Source organism: Bufo bufo, chromosome 5 (assembly GCF_905171765.1).
Source record: "Bufo bufo chromosome 5, aBufBuf1.1, whole genome shotgun sequence".
Taxonomy (NCBI): Eukaryota; Metazoa; Chordata; class Amphibia; order Anura; family Bufonidae; genus Bufo; species Bufo bufo.
Genome location: NC_053393.1, coordinates 317,415,876 through 317,429,435, shown reverse-complemented (window position 1 = coordinate 317,429,435; position 13,560 = coordinate 317,415,876). Strand labels below are relative to the sequence as shown.

The window sequence follows — 13,560 nt, the reverse complement described above, 5'->3', positions numbered from 1 at the left end:
ATAAAGTCATGTGAACTGCCTTAAAGTGAACGATTAGAAGATTCTGATTTTGAAGATTTAGCGCATGCTCCCACCACTAGGAATTATTTTTACCCTCTACAATTTATTTCGGTGCTTGCGTAACCTACATAACTCATCAGCCCACTTTCCAGAAGTGACATACAGATTTTCATTTTTTGGAAAGGTCACAGGTTTCAAAAGGTAGAAAGCTTCATGGCTAATATTTAAAACTAGAAAACTAGACCTTTATCACAAGGCTGCTACCTGACATGAGAATTACCGGCTAGAACCATTCATTTGTCTTCTACATAGCAGCTTCAGCATGAATATGTATGGACTTTACTAAATTTTTAACTTCATGATATACACTAGATTGCTGAAGAAATATTTGAAGGAACTGGAAAAGTAATCACACACCCCAAAAAGATTTTTTCATGCAATGCACAGTAAAATTAGCCTCCATTTACATGAAACCTGTAAGATTCGGAGCGTTGGTTGTAACTTCCCATCTTGCAGGTTTGCTGGTTCTATCTGAACAGGTACAGTCGCCAGAAGTCCTACCAATAGAATGGTTATCCATAGTATACATGTTTAGGTCTAACCATCCAAGGACCAGGGCAAGAAGAAGATGGAGAAGGAGCAATGCTAGGCCTATAGAGTGGGCTGGGCTGACATGGGGATTGGGAGATTTTTAGATATGATATTAATATTATATATAAAAAGGTATATTTATGTACTTTTAGTATTGAAAAAAAAAGAACATTTATAAAAAAATAAATTACACTTTGGGAGGAGATTTATCAAACTGGTGTAAAGTAGAACTGGCTTAGTTGCCCATAGCAACCAATCAGATTCCATCTTTCATTTTTCACAGCTCCCTTGGAAAATGAAAGCGTGAATCTGATTGGTTGCTATGGGCAACTAAGCCAGTTCTACTTTACACCAGTTTGATAAATCTCCCCCACACAATAGGCCTCAAAAATAAGATGTGTAAAAGTATCCAAGTCTCCTAATTCCTGCTCTATGGAACCTGAAAGCACAAATACTGCCATTCTAAAATAAAAGTACGGTACTTTCATGTTACTAAATATATGTATTTTATCAGTGTAACCCAAATGTATCGCTTATAAAAGCAACAGAACCACTTGGAGGTGTTAAAAGGGAGCGCTGGTCTCCCCGAAACCGCTGCACCCAAATATAATATTTTTTTTTTACATACATACCTTTCGCAATTGCGCTGACATCTTCATAGAATCCAGCAATGAGTGCAACATGTCCTGGTCTGGACTCCGTAGGAACCCGAGTGTGGGAGACTCCCCAACTACCCTTAGTTTGTATTATATTTCTGAAAAAAACACACATTACATATAAAAATCAGCAATAGTGAGCATATACCATTGCTATACACGCACCAGAACTCAGACTTAGGGCTCATTCACACGGCCATTGTTCAGCCGTTCCGTGCATTGGTGCCCGTGCAGCTGCCGCGACAGATCCAGACCCAACAACTTAAATGGGCCCGTGATCCGTCCGCACCACAAAAAAAATGGCTCCATTCCGCACTGACCTTCCGGATTGTGGACCCATTCAAGTGAAAGGGTTCGCATCCGTGATACGGTGTGGACTCGGCCGATACGTCTGTTTGCAGGCCGCAATACAGGCACGGCCATGAGCTCTTAAAGGACATCTGTCAGCAGATTTATACCTATGAAACTGGCTGACCTGTTGAAGCTGAAGGCATCTGTGTTGGTCCAATGTTCATATGTGCCCACACTACTAGGAAAAATTATGTCTTAATATAAGTAAAATAGCCTCTAGATGAAATGGGATCATTGCCATTACACCTAGAGGCTCTGCTCTCTCTGCAACTGCCGGACCCTCTGCACATTGAATGACAGGACCAGGCAGACATGATCACGCTTACACTGCTTGGTCCTGTCAATCATAGTGGAGAGGGTGTAGCAGTGGCAGAGAGAGCTAAGCCTCTAGAAGTAACGGCAACACCCCCGTTGCTCCTAGAGGTTCATTTGCAGATATTAAAACATAATTTTCTCAGCAACGCGGCCGGGCACATATGAACATGGGACCAACACAGATGCCTTCAGCTGCCAAGCGCATAGGCAATAGGTCATAGGTACAAATCTGCTGACGGAATTTTCTCAACCAGGGGGCGTGTTTTCGAGGAAAAACTAGCTTGGTAACAACCAAAACTGTGCTAACATTTTGACGCAAAGTAAGCCAAAAACAGATGATGTAAAGTTCGACAAAGGTATCCAGCCATGCTAGCCATTTATCATCCAGCATTGACCACTGTGATAAATTTCACAAATCTTTAGACTATCTGGTCTAAGTTTACACTGTGTAAATAATAGACAGGATTAGTACATCTGCCTCAAATAAAATTGGTGCTAACCACAACCGTTAGATACTTTTTAAACTGTTAATCAACCCCTTTACATGTATGCCAGATGTGGGTTCTTTAAAAGGGCCGTCTCATCTGAGACAGTGGTGGCATACCGCTAGAATTTGTCACCAGTGTCAGATGGGTGTAGGTCCCACACCTATCTCTAGAATGGGGTCCTGAAAGTGAACGAGCGCAAATCATGCCAGCATGGGCACCCTCCATTCCCTTCTATGGGAGATCCAAACATAGCCCAACGCTGGGTCGGTTATTTCCAGCACTCCCATGGCGGTGAATGGAGAAGTGGCCGTGCATTTCTACGGGACTTCTGAAAATAGCTAAACATGCTCACTTGGCTATTTTCTGAACTCCCACAGAAGTGAATAGACAGCACTACACATATGTGCAGTGCGCTCTCGTTCACTTTTGGGGCCCTGTTCTAGAGATAGACCATAAATATCTAGCCAGCCGAATCTGCAGTTTTTGGTGGGACAGTTCGACAAGCTAATGTGCATTAGGTTCTCCTAATTTTCCCCTGACAAATGATGGAATTGGAAGCAATGAATATATAATGCCCAGTCCTTCTAATCTGCCAGGAGAGAATCCTGCCACCAGAGGTGTCTGGAGAGGCTTCTGCCTCTTTCTCCAATGAAAACACCTAGAAGCTTAGCTGAGCATGTATGTGTATAATGTAGTTCTCCTTGGTACCAGGAAGCAGCAAAATTATCATTTTAACATTCTAGGTAGATTTACACACAGGTTTGAAGTGTAAAAAAGGTTCTGCAAAAGTGATTTCCTTTTCTTTCAAACCCCCGTTAAAGGAAAAGGAATAAAAAAATAAATTAAAAAAAATCTTCATCCTGCAGTTTAGCCTTACCTAAGATATGGGGCTCTGGGAAGACCATGTTCATCCAACTCAAAGAAGGTGTCAGCTCTCAGTCCATCAGCCACAAACAGAACCAGTCGTTTTGCAGGAGGTGGAAGCCGTGTATGCTGGGGTGTCATGCCATGGACCAGTGGAGATGTAAAGTAGATGTCAAAAATAGATGCAAAGAAGATAAGGTGGATTATCAAGCCAACAATGAAAAACGGTAGCATCTTCTAGAAGACGATGTGACGGCACTGCCTAGGAACAAAGGAGACAATTAAATGTCCAGAACTGCATCATATTCCTAAATATAAAAGTCCAAAGAACTTTTATGTTATATCTACTTCAACAAGCTATAAAACATTTCCTGGTAACAAGGATAGGACACCCTTATTCTAGGAATTTGTGGGGGTTCACACAGTCCCCAATAAAAGCTGCAGCCAGTGACATGACCCTTCAAAAGGAGCTGCAATAGGCTTCAGTAATAGTTGAAGTTGACGACAAAGCCTCCATAACAGCAGCAGCGAGGTCCTTTGCCCTCATAACAAGTGGATCATCTTATACTGCGCCCCGAAGCTGCAGCCACTATGGCCTCATAAGCTCTTGTCAATACTGCTTAGCAAAAAAAGAAAAAGAAAGACGACTCTTCATAGGCAGCATGGTAAGCATAAAGTGGAAGAATGAACAGTCAGATTCGGAGGTTGAGCTAGGAGGCGCTTTTCTAGGAGTTGTCCTATAGGAGCTGCAAGCCACTGATCCACCTGGTCACCAATACTGCAGTACTTTTTTTTTTTTAAATAGGATATTTGTACGGGCACTGTTTATATCCATACAAGTGGCTGGTAGAGGAGCAGAAAGATCCTATTTTTCAAACATGCAGCTCATATGGTCTTGATCTCAAACCAGGACTGGATCCTAAACAGTGAAACTGACTACATCATAGTCATCAATGATGCGAGTACAGTACAATAGCTCCTTGATCAGATAGGAACTGACTGTATCATCACGGCAGTACAGTACAATAGACCCGAAGTCAGTTAGGAACTGACTGTATCATAGATCACTAGAATGAAGTCATTTTGGGTCAAGGGAGTCGCCATCGGAGTAGGAGATGTGGCCGACACCGTGTTTCCTGGACCGAGTGCTGTCGTGTGAACCAGCCCTTAGTCTGAAATGTGGCCGACAAATGGCTCCTGTTTCCCAGACAAAGCGGGGTTGTATAAATCAGCTCCAAGAATTAAGGCTCCTTCACACACCGTTTTTTCTTTAAAACACAGCAAAAAAAAAAGCACCAAAAACGGCAAAACTCCACAAAACAGCAAAAAAAATCTATTGTATGTATGTGTCAACCCATCCTTGAATAAACTTTGCAGACAGAAGCCTGTTGATATTTATGAATATTTGGGAACAATAAGTACAAGCGGCCATGATACACAGAATACATTGCACCACTACTAGAAAATACTATAGTAGAGCCATCCATGACTGTAATAGACATGCATCTGCATTTACAGCAGCTCAGTACTGCCACCTGGTGGTACCTCCTATTATACACACAGGCTGAATCTTGTGGGATTAACAGACGAGTAATATCCCTAATGTACAATGTAAGCATGCAGCGAGCTACTTCATGCTGAGTGACAATCAATGGGGGAAATGTGATTCTCTATGGCAGTCACCATCTCAATGATTTACAAAGACCTCAAAACAACCAACACATTGACGAACACATATAATAAAGCCTGCAGATGCAAGACTATAGCAATAAAGCAGAATCCTTTACGTTCCTTCACTGCAGGCATTAGCTTTACAGATAGATTTCAGGTCGCGCGGCTCATCCATGATTTATTAGGCCGCGCATGATACCGCTTCCAGACCGGGAGTCATACACATTCTGGAAAACTGCTGGCTTTTATTTGACTGGTTCTTACACATTCCCCAGTTCCTCCTACATTATTCAAGCCTGTCCCTGGATTTATTTGACTTGGCTTCTATATTTTACCTCAATCTGCCCAATTTATCCTCAGGGATTATGAAGATCACATTTGCTGGTGTCCTCCCTGTATAAATTGCTTGTGGTAACCCGCTATAAAACCGTTTCATAATGTATGACCCTAGATGAAGAAAACTTAGAGATCAGCAGCGCGTGGAATTGCAATCTTCTGGCATTTTGGCCACATTAGCATAATACCAGCACATTTCCTCTGGTTCCACCACATACTGGAATCAGAATCATAGGTCTACTACATATATACCGTAGACAGTACTACATGTTATAGCGCATGTAGCATATATAACTAATGCTAAAGTATTATTCTCTACAACATTGTTCAAACTACATCTTTCACACTTTTATTGACATTTCTGATCCCCAAAAAAAAATTTTTTATGGAAATTAAAAGGAGACACGAAGTGCCCAACTGGGCGTTTTCAATCATTCAAAGACACCAATTGCGCCTCTTGTCTTACAACCTGTTCTTCCCCCTTCAGCAAGTCTGACCCCTCTGCCTGCACCATCACTGATCCCACCACTCTTCCTCTCTACCTGTGACATCACCAAGCCGTGGCATTCAAATCTCACATGGGTACAAGACTAGCAATGCGTCTGTGCATTACAGTATATACCAGGCTTTTTCAACCTGCGGCCTTTCAGCTGTTGCAAAACTACAACTCCCATCATTCCCTGACAGCCTACAGCTATCATCCTACAGAAGGACATTGTGGGAGTTGTAGTTTTACAACAGCTGGAGGGCCGCAGGTTGAGCATCCCTGGTATATACTGTCAGCATTGGCCTGAGCATGTGTACTAGAGGTCTTCAGTGTGCATGATTTGAATGCAGCAGTTTGGTGACATTGCAAGCATAGGGGAAGGGGATCAGTGACATTGCAAGCATAGGGGAAGGGGATCAGTGACATTGTAGGCATCAGGGAAAGGGAATCAGTGACGTCACAGGCATCAGGGAAGGGAATCAGTGACGTCACAGGCATCAGGGAAGGGAATCAGTGACGTCACAGGCATCAGGGAAGAGGATCTGTGACATTGTAGGCATTGGGAAAGGGGATCAGCGACGTCCCAGGCATCAGGGAAGGGAATCATTGATGTCACAGGCATCGGGGAAGGGAATCAGTGACGTCACAGGTATCAGGGACGTCACAGGCATCAGGGAAGGGAATCAGTGACGTCACAGGCATCAGGGAAGGGAATCAGTGAGGTCACAGGAATCAGTGACGTCACAGGGAAAGGAATCAATGATGTCATAGGCATCAGGAGAAGGGGATCAGTGACATTGCAGGCATCAGGAAAGATGATAAGTGACGTCACAGATATCAGGAAAGGGGATCAGTGAAGTAGCAGGCATCGGGGAAAGGGATCCGTGACATCAAAGGGAATAGGAAAGGAGATCAGTGATGTCGCAGGCATCTGGAAAGGGGAGCAGTGACAGCATAGGCAACAGAAAAGGGGATCCATGACGTAGCAGGCAGAAGAAAGGGACTTGGATGTGCAAGAGGGAGTAACTGGGGCTGAGATATGAAGCAGGCTTGAGCTGTTTGCAAGATGAAAAACGCCCACTTGGTGCCTCAATCACATATTCATCAATTATTTGTCTTAGGATCGGAAACAGCAATAAAAGTACCAAAGGAATGGCGTGACCGATGTCATAGTGCACAATAGTACTTTAGCATTAGTGATATGTGCTATATATACTGTAGGAAGGCGCAAGGGTCCATCATTGACGGAAGGTACGTGTCACCGAGGTTCCTGGCCTCGGTGAGATAGGAACCGGGAATGTTGTGTGTCAGTGGCAGCTAGTGCTCGCTGACACTGTTGTACTTAGTGTGGCTGTAAAGCCAATCCGGGCCGGTTCTTATTGGGAGCCGCCAAAGAGCAGGGTGGGTGGCTGTTCCCCACGTCCAGGCCAGGTTATGGGATGGGGTTTAAAAACCCAGCCAGCAGCTCAGCTGGGTGTGGAATGAACCTCCAGGTGATAGTGGAGCTCTGTGTTTTGGGAGCTGAGGAGTTCTGCCATACTGCAAGGCTTAGGTCCCTTTCACACGGGCGAGTATTCCGCGCGGGTGCAATGCGTGATGTGAACGCATTGCACCCGCACTGAATCCTGACCCATTCATTTCTATGGGGCTGTGCACAAGTGCAGTGATTTTCACGCATCACTTGTGCGTTGCGTGAAAATCGCAGCATGCTCTATATTGTGCGTTTTCCACGCAACGCAGGCCCCATAGAAGTGAATGGGGCTGCGTGAAAATCGCAAGCATCCGCAAGCAAGTGTGGATGCGGAGCGATTTTCACGCACGGTTGCTAGGAGACGATCGGGATGGAGTCCCGATCATTATTATTTTCCCTTATAACATGGTTATAAGGGAAAATAATAGCATTCTGAATACAGAATGCATAGTACAATAGCTCTGGAGGGGTTAAAAAAAAAAAAAAAAAATTATTTAACTCACCTTAATCCACTTGATCGCGCAGCTGGCTTCTCTTCTGTCTTCTTCTTTGCTGTGCACAGGAAAAGGACCTGTGGTGACGTCACTCCGGTCATCACATGATCCATCACCATGGTAAAAGATCATGTGATGTCACCACAGGTCCTTTTTCTGCACACAGCAAAGAAGAAGACAGAAGAGAAGCCAGCTGCGCGATCAAGTGGATTAAGGCGAGTTAAATTTTTATTTTTTTTATTTTTTTTAACCCCTCCAGCCCTATTGTACTATGCATTCTGTATTCAGAATGCTATTATTTCCCATTATAACCATGTTATAAGGGAAAATAATACAATCTACAGAACACCGATCCCACAGAAGTTCGGGTTTGGGTACCAAACATGCCGATTTTTCTCACGCGCGTGCAAAACGCATTACAATGTTTTGCACTCGCGCGGAAAAATCGCGCATGTTCCCGCAACGCACCCGCACCTTTTCCCGCAACGCCCGTGTGAAAGAGGCCTAAGAGCTGCATGAGAGCTGCCAGCTGGAAGCCAGGCGCCCTAAAGCCTGCTGTGGACTGCCAGGTGACGTGTTTTTGAGTTCTGTGGACTTTTGGTGTGTGAATTAACACAAGGATTCCTGCGGTGTGAATTAACACCAGGGCCCTGCCATGTATTGTGTTTCTTTTCTGCCTTTTTGTGTGAATAAACCTCTGTATTGCGTCCGCTTACCTTGCCTACCAGAGCAAATCCCTACAATACACACAAGGACAAAATTGTTTGCACCCTTCTGTTAAAGAAAGAAAAACCCATAATGGTCACTTAAATAACGTGAAACTGACAAAAGTAATAAAAATAAAAAAGTACTGTAAATCAGCTAATGGAAATCAGACATTGCTTTTAAATTGTGGTTCAACAAAATAATAAAAAAACAAACTAATGTACCACAAAAATGGATGGTACCTCTAGAAAAGACTGAAAATAATTGGACCATAGGGACAGTTAAACTAAGGCTCCATTCACACGTCCGCAATTTCGTTCTGCATTTTGCGGAACGGAATTGCGGACCCGTTCATTCCTATGGTGCAGCACGATGTGCTGCCCGGACATGGAATTGCGGATCCGCACTTCCGGGTCCGCACTTCCGTTCCACAAAAAAATAGAACATGTCCTATTCTGGTCTGCAATTGCGGACAAGAACAGGCATATTCTATTAGTGCCGGCAATGTGCGGTCCGCAAAATGCGGAACGCACATTGCCGCTTTCCATGTTTTGCGGCTCCGTGTATCCACAAAACACGTTGCGGACGTGTGAATGGAGCCTTAGGTGTGTCCTGCAACTAGCAGCACTGGTGTCTTCAGTAATCAGTCAGTCTGTCTAAAGGGTGAGGAGTCACCGTGCTGTTTAGTATCATGGTGTGTATCACACTGAACATGGCCACAGAAAGGTAAGGAGAGAGTTGTCTCAGGAGATTAGAAAGAAAACTATAGACAAACATGTTAAAGATAAAAACTACAAGACCATCTCCAAACAGCTCAACGTTCCTGTTACTACAGTTGCACATATTATTCGGAAGTTAGGGTCTACGGGACTGTAGACAATATCCATGGACATGGCCGCAAGTGGAAAATTGATGATAAATTGAAGATACGGATATTATGAATGGTAACCAAAAGCTCAGAACAACTTCCAAAGAGATAAGAGGTGAACTCCAGGGTCAAGGTACATCAGTGTCAGATCGCACCATCTGTCGCTGTCTTAGCCAAAGTGGATGGGTATTTCCATCTTGGACTTGGGGCATATCACTAGGAAAATAGTCGAATGCTGGCTCGACTATTTCCATTAGCCCCATAGAACTGAATGCAGCTGTGGCGGTGCTTGTGCGGTGTGCTTCCCAATCATTTCAATGGGACTTCCAAAAACGGCTAAGCGTGTCGCTCAGCTATTTTCAGCGCTCCTATGGGAATGAATGCAGCCGTGGCGGTGCTTGTGCGGTGTGCTTCCCAAACATTTCAATGGGACTTCCGAAACCGGCCAAGTGTGTCGCTCAGCTATTTTCACCGCTCCCATAGGAATGAATGCAGGGTGACCCGCACCTATCAGACATTGGGGGCATATCCTAGTAATCTGCCCCCAATTTCCAAAATGGGAATACCCCTTTTCTGAAAGGTGACCAATGAGAAAACCACTGTTGAAAACAAATCATAAAAAAGCGAGACTGGAATTTGCCGATAGGCATATTGACAAGCCACAAAGCTTCTGGGAGAATGTCCTTTGAACAGATGTGACAAAAGGGGAGCTTTTTGCCATGTCATATCAGCTCTATGTTCACAGCAACAAAAATGAAGCATACAAAGAAAGGAACGTGAAACATGGAGAAGGCTTGGTTATGTTTTGGGGCCGCTCAGCTATTTTCAGCGCTCCTATGGGAATGAATGCAGCCGTGGCGGTGCTTGTGCGGTGTGCTTCCCAAACATTTCAATGGGACTTCCGAAACCGGCCAAGTGTGTCGCTCAGCTATTTTCACCGCTCCCATAGGAATGAATGCAGGGTGACCCGCACCTATCAGACATTGGGGGCATATCCTAGTAATCTGCCCCCAATTTCCAAAATGGGAATACCCCTTTTCTGAAAGGTGACCAATGAGAAAACCACTGTTGAAAACAAATCATAAAAAAGCGAGACTGGAATTTGCCGATAGGCATATTGACAAGCCACAAAGCTTCTGGGAGAATGTCCTTTGAACAGATGTGACAAAAGGGGAGCTTTTTGCCATGTCATATCAGCTCTATGTTCACAGCAACAAAAATGAAGCATACAAAGAAAGGAACGTGAAACATGGAGAAGGCTTGGTTATGTTTTGGGGCCGCTCAGCTATTTTCAGCGCTCCTATGGGAATGAATGCAGCCGTGGCGGTGCTTGTGCGGTGTGCTTCCCAAACATTTCAATGGGACTTCCGAAACCGGCCAAGTGTGTCGCTCAGCTATTTTCACCGCTCCCATAGGAATGAATGCAGGGTGACCCGCACCTATCAGACATTGGGGGCATATCCTAGTAATCTGCCCCCAATTTCCAAGATGGGAATACCCCTTTTCTGAAAGGTGACCAATGAGAAAACCACTGTTGAAAACAAATCATAAAAAAGCGAGACTGGAATTTGCCGATAGGCATATTGACAAGCCACAAAGCTTCTGGGAGAATGTCCTTTGAACAGATGTGACAAAAGGGGAGCTTTTTGCCATGTCATATCAGCTCTATGTTCACAGCAACAAAAATGAAGCATACAAAGAAAGGAACGTGAAACATGGAGAAGGCTTGGTTATGTTTTGGGGCCGATTTGCCGCATCTGGCACAAGGTGTGTTGAATCTGTGCAGGGTACAATGAAGACTATGAAGTCAAAATGTGCTGCCCAGGGTCAGAAAGCTTGGTCTCAGTCACAGGTCAGGGTTAACTGCCTGAATAAGACGCTTAAAATAACTTTTATTTGAATTAATCTAAAATATGTGGCTACCCGCCAAAAATACACACATGAGGCTAACGTATGGAAGAGTGGCCAAACCCCTCCACACTAAAAAAAATTGTGTATCCACCTGGAAATCTAATAACTTATATTAACACCCCAGTAACATTGGAACACTATAGATAGTGCTGCCAAATAATGAATAACAGCTGAGGAGGCGCACTGTATTTGTATCAGCGTATCCCAGCAACACTATGTAGATGACAGGAAGTGTGTGGACCATATTCTTCACAGGCACAGTGCCTTATAGATTATGCACTTACTGTCTAATAGCCCATAACGTCCCCCACACTTCAAATCACTGTCATCTATAAAGCATTTGTTCCCTGCCTAATATCGCGTTCCCTCGACGCGTTTCTATGTCACCACAGACAGGGTGACATGTCATCAGGAGCATGGGATGTTTAATGTAGGAGTGGATTATAGTCACAGATCATATACACATCCAAGAATAGCTAAGAGCAAAGCATTGGACTATTCTGAAATGGCCTGTGATCTAAATCCCACTGAACATCTGGGAGAGGAGCTGAAACATGCAGTCTGGAGAAAGCACCCTTCAAACCTGCGACAGCTGGAGCAGTTTGGTCACAAGGAGTGGGCCAAAATACTGGTGGACAGGTGCGGAAGTCTCATTGAGAGCTATAGAAATCGCTTGATTGCAATGATTGCACAACCTTTTGAGGCAATGAAATATTAAGCTAAAGGGGTTCACCTCTGAACCCGGACATATCCCCATTTTCACCCAGGCAGCCTCCCTGATATCAGCATCGGAGCCGAATCACGCACGACAAAGGCTTTTTTTTGGAGATCAAGTGACGTAACGGGCTTTCCATGGTTAAAGACTTCCGCCTAGTAGTGAGCTCGGTGACATCACTGGCACTAATGGGTGGGCTTTAGCGCTGCCCTAGCCTGTAAAACGGTTAGGATACGCAGATACGGACAAGAAAAGGCATTTCCATTATAGTGCCGGCCATGTGCGGTCCGCAAAATGCGGAATGCACATGGCCGGTGTCTGTGTTTTGCGCATCCGCAATTTGCGGACCGCAAAACACTTGCGGACGTGTGAATGGGCCCTAACTCTTGTATCTGTGCTCCATGCCAGAGTTTACTTCCTGCTTTAGTCTTGTGCTGTTGTTAGGGCTTGCATGGGCGTGTCTCACACATACACCCCCTCTGTCTCACCAGCCTATGGCTCGATTGCAGGAAGTATTTAAAGGCGCTTCCTGGCCCAGGAAGGCTCCTGAGCAATCTTGGTCACTAGCTTGTCTAGTTCCTAATGTGAAGGTGTTTTTTTTTTTTTTTTTTGGAGTTTCTGCTTTTCTGTGTACTGGACCCTGCTTTTGGATTTAACAGATTTTGCTTGTTTGCCGCCTGCCTCTTATCTTGAACTTTGTTTACGGACCTTTGCTTGATCGCTGCCTGCCCTGACTTCGGACTTCCTGACCACGTCCTTCCCCTCGGTGCTTGCATTGGTATCTCTGACTCCCTGGTCAGCTGCCACTGACTCCGGGACTGCTCTGGAGTGGTACCTGGTGACTACCCTAACTGCCCAAGGCTATCCTCACCATCAGAGGCTCTAGTGAAGACCAGGTAGTTGCTTAGTAACGCCCCTCCAGAGTATAGCCAGTCAGTGGCACAGTGGGTCCACACCAGCTTGCATAACACTGCACGTGGCCCATAGACATTTAGGATGTGTCATTTTAAAAGTTGAAAGTGACATCTAGGGCTGGACGATTATGACAAAAATGAAAATTGCAATTAATTGAAGATGTAAACTCGATTACTGAATAATTATTTGGGGGAGTGGCTTAGTACTGCTTGTATAAGACTTTACAATATTTAATCCCTTCATGACCAGCCTGTTTTGGGCGTTATTGAACAAGCGTTTTTCAAACTTTTTTTTCATTGTCACGTTCCAAGAGCTATAACTTTTTTTATTTTGAGGGCTTGTTTTTTGCGGGACAAGTTGTAGTTTTAAATGGTGCCATTTTGCGAGACACATAACTTTCTGATTAACTTTTATTAACTCTTTCTGGAAAGGAGATGGGTAAAAAAAAGCAATACTCCGACTGAGTTTTTAACGTTATAAATTGTGTGCTGTTCATTTTTCAGAATAAATAACGATACCTTTTCCATAATTTTTTTTTTACGTTTTACTACTTTTGTGCACTAAAAGTTTTTTTATTTTCTTAAAACAAACATTTTTTTGCATGCCATGACCCATAAGGCCTACAGGGAGTGCAGAATTATTAGGCAAGTTCCACATGTGTTAATTCATAGTTGTGATGCCTTCATAGTCATGAAAATAAAGAAAACTCTTTGAATGAGAAG

The 13,560-nt window shown here is 44.1% G+C and overlaps 1 protein-coding gene across 2 annotated transcripts in view; it reads right to left on the bottom strand.

The window, feature by feature from the left end:
- Nucleotides 1–13,560, bottom strand: part of PIGN (phosphatidylinositol glycan anchor biosynthesis class N) — a 356,746-nt gene that overhangs the window by 330,905 nt on the left and 12,281 nt on the right. Inside the window, exons 2-3 of one of the 2 annotated variants that reach the window (XM_040432195.1) lie at nucleotides 3,279–3,527; nucleotides 1,224–1,345 (exon numbers count right to left, since the gene is read on the bottom strand). In XM_040432195.1, coding sequence (XP_040288129.1) covers nucleotides 1,224–1,345; nucleotides 3,279–3,499 — 343 coding nt within the window. In that variant the 5' untranslated portion in view covers nucleotides 3,500–3,527. The remainder of the gene's footprint in view (nucleotides 1–1,223; nucleotides 1,346–3,278; nucleotides 3,528–13,560) is intronic. The other variant, XM_040432196.1, reaches the window with a different exon arrangement.